The 4,483-nt window shown below is 33.6% G+C and overlaps 1 protein-coding gene across 1 annotated transcript; it reads left to right on the top strand.

Annotated features, from left to right (window-relative positions):
* The first annotated feature begins 584 nt into the window (after window positions 1-584).
* On the top strand, window positions 585-1,623 carry LOC110033739 (protein LURP-one-related 8-like). Its single transcript, XM_020737807.1, has 2 exons — window positions 585-981; window positions 1,079-1,623. Exons 1-2 carry the CDS (start codon window positions 706-708, stop codon window positions 1,442-1,444), a joined length of 642 nt encoding a protein of 213 aa, XP_020593466.1. The 5' UTR covers window positions 585-705; the 3' UTR covers window positions 1,445-1,623.
* The last annotated feature ends 2,860 nt before the right edge of the window (window positions 1,624-4,483 follow it).

Raw genomic sequence — 4,483 nt, 5'->3', positions numbered from 1 at the left:
TATTTATAATATATATATATATATATATATAATAAAATATTATATCAATTTACATGGCTATGTGTCTTCCTTTGTATAGATTTGGTACTCTTTTTCTATTTTTTTCAAATTATATTTAATGAGTCAATTTCGAGTCAAACATAAGCAACAATATTTAAATCGAGTCGAACACAAACAGACTATTCACAGCTAATTCCGAAAACGAACATGAACCAAGTCTGACCTCGCTCAAACTCGACTCATTTACACCCCTAGTAAAAACTAATCAATTTATTGAATTCTATCATTCAATTAAATCAAAATAAAATTAATTGAATTTCATTTTTTTTTCATATTCACAATACTGAAAACAGATAAAAATGAATAGTTTCTATCTTTTAACCCCATTTTTTTATCCACAAGCACTCGGTAGGTTACCCCAATTTTACTTTTAGCGCTTCCCAAGGTCCACCTGTCAAAATTTCCAACCAATCGCAACACACTATGTGGCATGACGATGAACTCCCTGGAAACCTTAGCATTTTCAACTCCTCGCAAGCCAGCCACGTACTTAAAAATAAAAGGGCATTTTCGTCCACAAGAAGTTATAAATTTGCCCTAGCAGCTCAAGCTGCCTGGCATCGCCTCTCTCCATCTCGAGCTTTCAACATTCTCCGTTCAACCTCCGACCATTTTCCGACGAGGGAAATACCATCTCCGGCGTGAATGACGAATAGGATCTACCCCAAATCTCACGCATTCGAATCAACAAAATACGCCATCTCCACCACCGCTGACATCCAATGTCCTCCTCCGTCACCGCCACCTCCGGCGACCCTCACAGTATGGAGAAAATCGCTTCTCTTCAACTGCAAAGGCTTCACCGTCTTTGATGCCGAAGGAAATCTCGTCTTCCGCGTTGATAAATATGATAGATCTGACAAGGGAGAGATAGTCCTCATGGACGCTGCTGGAAATCCCCTTCTCACAATCCGTCGAAAGGTAAAATCCAAGAAATCGAGACTCGATTCTATTAAATATTCATGGGGTTTAATTAAATCGGGAAATCGGATTACCTGAATTTGTTTTCCGATTGTAGAAACTGAGTTTGGGAAAGCACTGGGAGATCTATGACGGCGAGGAGTCGGTGAATCCGCGGTTCTTGGTGAGGAAGCACGTGAACTTCTTGCAACTTAAATCAATGGCGCATGTGACGAGTTCCGATGGTGGGCTGGTGTACGAGATCGAGGGATCGTATACGCAGCGTTCCTGCGCGGTGTATGATGAGAGGCGAATCGCGGTGGCGGAGATCCGGCGAAAGGAGGAGGTAAGTGGGGTGGATTTTGGTCTAGACGTTTTCCGGCTTATTGTTCAGCCGGGGTTTGATGCCGCTGTGGCCATGGCTTTTGTTGTTTTGCTTGAAGAGATGTTTGGATCTAGAAGTTTGGCTATCTCGACCCGATGAAATTTTCGGTGAAAAAAGAGAATTAGGGTTTCGGTTTTGTGCCATTTTTTGCTTCTTCTTGTTCGAGAAGAGATTACAGTGTAAAGAGATCCAGCTCGGCTTCCATTGGTGTTTGTAATATATTTCGCTGGCAGCATCGAGCAGTGATTTTGTATATTCTGATTTCAAAAAAAAAAAAAAATTGAAAAAGAAATATAAGTTTGCATCTTTAAATGTACCAGTGATTGATGGTTTTTCGAACTCATTTGGTTGCTTGAATTTAGAAAATAATTTGAAAAATATAAGAATTGATTGTATCAAGCTAAAAAAAATTCATCTTCACACTCAAATAAATAAAATTAAAATTTTTAATTCTAAAGATGTACATTCACACTCAATTTGTAATTCTAAAGTTAAAATTAAGGGGTTGATTGAATTTAGACTCAGTAAATTCTGTAAGTTCAAGTTTACTTAAATCATGCAAACAACAAGATTGAAAGGAATTGAGAAGAAATTGAATTTATTAAATTCCGGATTTAAAAGTTGTTATTTTTTTTCTCTTTGATAAGATTTCAATCAAATACAACTTAAATTTGTTATTATAGAGCCCTTCAACTAAAAACTAATTTAAAGTATCTATACATTAAAATCGCAATTCAAAATAGTCAGGAAACATCAAATTGAATCACAAACATTGATTTTAATTCAAATTGAACTTTAGATCTTGCTCAAAAGATTCCTGAATTAGGGTTTGAAGATCAGCTCAGATTGGACTTCCCAGCGATCGTAGTTTTTATTGTCAAAAGAATGATTGAGGGAACTTGTTCGCAGCCAAACTCACTCACAACGTCGCAACAAGTTTAATCTTACATTTTATATGTAATTCTCCAATGATTTCAATTCTATAACATCAATTGTAGTTCTCAAATTGTTTAAGTTTTACACTTTATATGTAATTGTCCAATGATTTCAATTCTATAACATCAGTTATAATTTTTATCTATAAATTGGAGGTCACAAGATAGACTCAAATATAGAAAACTATTACAAATTTTTTCTCTTATAATTTTTTTATTGAGTCATTTTTATAGAGAGTGACCAATGCCTAATTTTCCTGTCTCACATATTAAATTGGATGCATTCATCCAGTCAATTTCTTATGTTCGTCCACAAATGAGTTTAGAACCAACGAACAAACATTTTCATTCTAAAATCAACCAAATGAGCCATGTGAGTAATTAGACTTTACTCGATGAAAGTTGGTCGTGAATTTTTGTGCGTCTTAAGACTCGATTGAATTAGACTCCATAATTTTCTTTCTTGATTTTTCATATAAGAATATTTTTTTAAAGTAATCTCGTAAGAAATTTTATTCATCAAAACAAAATACTACAAGATGGTGGCTAACGATTCTACTAAAACCCTCAAAAACTGCAACTCATGCAAGAAATACAAAGCTTAAGAACCGTTAGCCACAGTACAACTCACGCAACAAACGAAAAGCTAACTAAAATCAAATATTAATACAAATAAAGGCAATATTTAAACTATCATCTTTAAACAAACAAGAAAGCTCCAACGAAACCTTATTAGTAAATTCGAAATTTGGGACTCCAAGACTTTTCTCGCAGCCCAATCAACATATTGATTACCGTCACACTGAATAAACGACCACTGAACCTGCACTAAATTCATGAGAGCAAAAATTATTTTCAGCTGAATAATAAGAATCCATTCTCGCAGCCCAATAAACATATTGATTACCTTCACATTGAATAAACGACCGGTGAACCTGCACTAAATTCATATGAGCAAAAATTATTTTCAGCTGAATAATAAGAATCCACGGGTAATCTCTTCTCCTGCATCGGTAATTCCACAAATCAAGTGAATCCATTTCAATAATGATATTATCTCATCCGCAACTAACCATAATTTTCAATGCAACATTAAAAATATTATTCCTCATACGAGCTAACTTTTATTTACCGTGTGCATGATTTTCATTCAACGTTAAAAAATAATTTGTCTCTATAGTTATGAACCTTCAAACATGCAAAAAAAAAAAAACTTCTATTAAGTGACAAATTGAAGCCAATTGTGTACCAATCGATGTTTGTCATTTTCACCATATGATATTCCTTAGAGCAAGTGCTGTTGCCATTATGAATTCTTGTACAAGTCTTGCATTGTTTAAGAAGTAAATTGTGGTGCTCAAACATACTGAATAAAATCAAGATTATTAAATGAATGGCATGAGATTATTGACATTCGCACATTTTTTTAGCCATTCCTTTAACTGGTATCAATATTTAATTTAGATTATGGATTGAGAAAAGAAAGTGCTTTTAAGTATTCTAAAAGCAAGGTTCTTTTTTTATTACAATAAGTGCGGGAAGAAAATAAATGCAAGAAAAAAAGGTGTGGAGTATTTCTTCTTGAATGATGTTTGTGGAGATCAATTTTGGGAGGGCCCAAATAAATCTTTTTAGTGGAGATAATGAAACTCATTGATTGCTAACATTATTCGAAATGTATGAAAGATGACAAGTAATAGATTCTTGATTTTATGATTTCACATGTTTTTAAAATTTATATTGATTTGCATGAATCTCGATGTATATTTAGATTATAAGTTTCAAGAATAAAATTTAAAAATGTCCACACTTTAATTTATGATCAAATAAAGTGTCTCGAAATAACAAAATAAATGACATCAAAAATAGGCCTACTTGAGTCAAGGTGAACAATAATGCACTTAAAGTATAATAAGAGACTTTCAAATATATTTTGAGAAATCAAATGATTTTCAAATCTAATAAGTTCATGGTTAAATTGAGTGTCTCGACAAGACCAATCCAACAAGCCTAATATCACTTAATTCAGGTATCATTGAGCTGTTCAAATACTCATGAAAGTACATATGATCAAGGGAATTATTCTGGGACATATGATGCAGTTGTCTAGATTCATGTTGTAATTAAAGTGAATGTCACTTCTAAAATCTATAAATAGGTTCTCATGATGGTCTGAACTTGGAGGAGAAATCTGAAGGAGATC

The sequence above is a fragment of the Phalaenopsis equestris genome, unplaced genomic scaffold (genome assembly GCF_001263595.1).
Source record: "Phalaenopsis equestris unplaced genomic scaffold, ASM126359v1 Scaffold000002, whole genome shotgun sequence".
Classification (NCBI taxonomy): domain Eukaryota; kingdom Viridiplantae; phylum Streptophyta; class Magnoliopsida; order Asparagales; family Orchidaceae; genus Phalaenopsis; species Phalaenopsis equestris.
The sequence above is the reverse complement of the archived record's forward strand: the minus strand, read 5'-3'. Positions and strand labels throughout refer to the sequence as shown.

What these genes read in the sequence shown, in the direction of transcription:
- LOC110033739 (XM_020737807.1), top strand. Translation starts at nt 706, where the DNA reads ATGACGAATAGGATCTACCCCAAATCTCACGCATTCGAATCAACAAAA. An exon ending in TTCTCACAATCCGTCGAAAG is followed by an intron (nt 982 to 1,078) that starts GTAAAATCCAAG and finishes TTCCGATTGTAG; the next exon opens with AAACTGAGTTTGGGAAAGCA.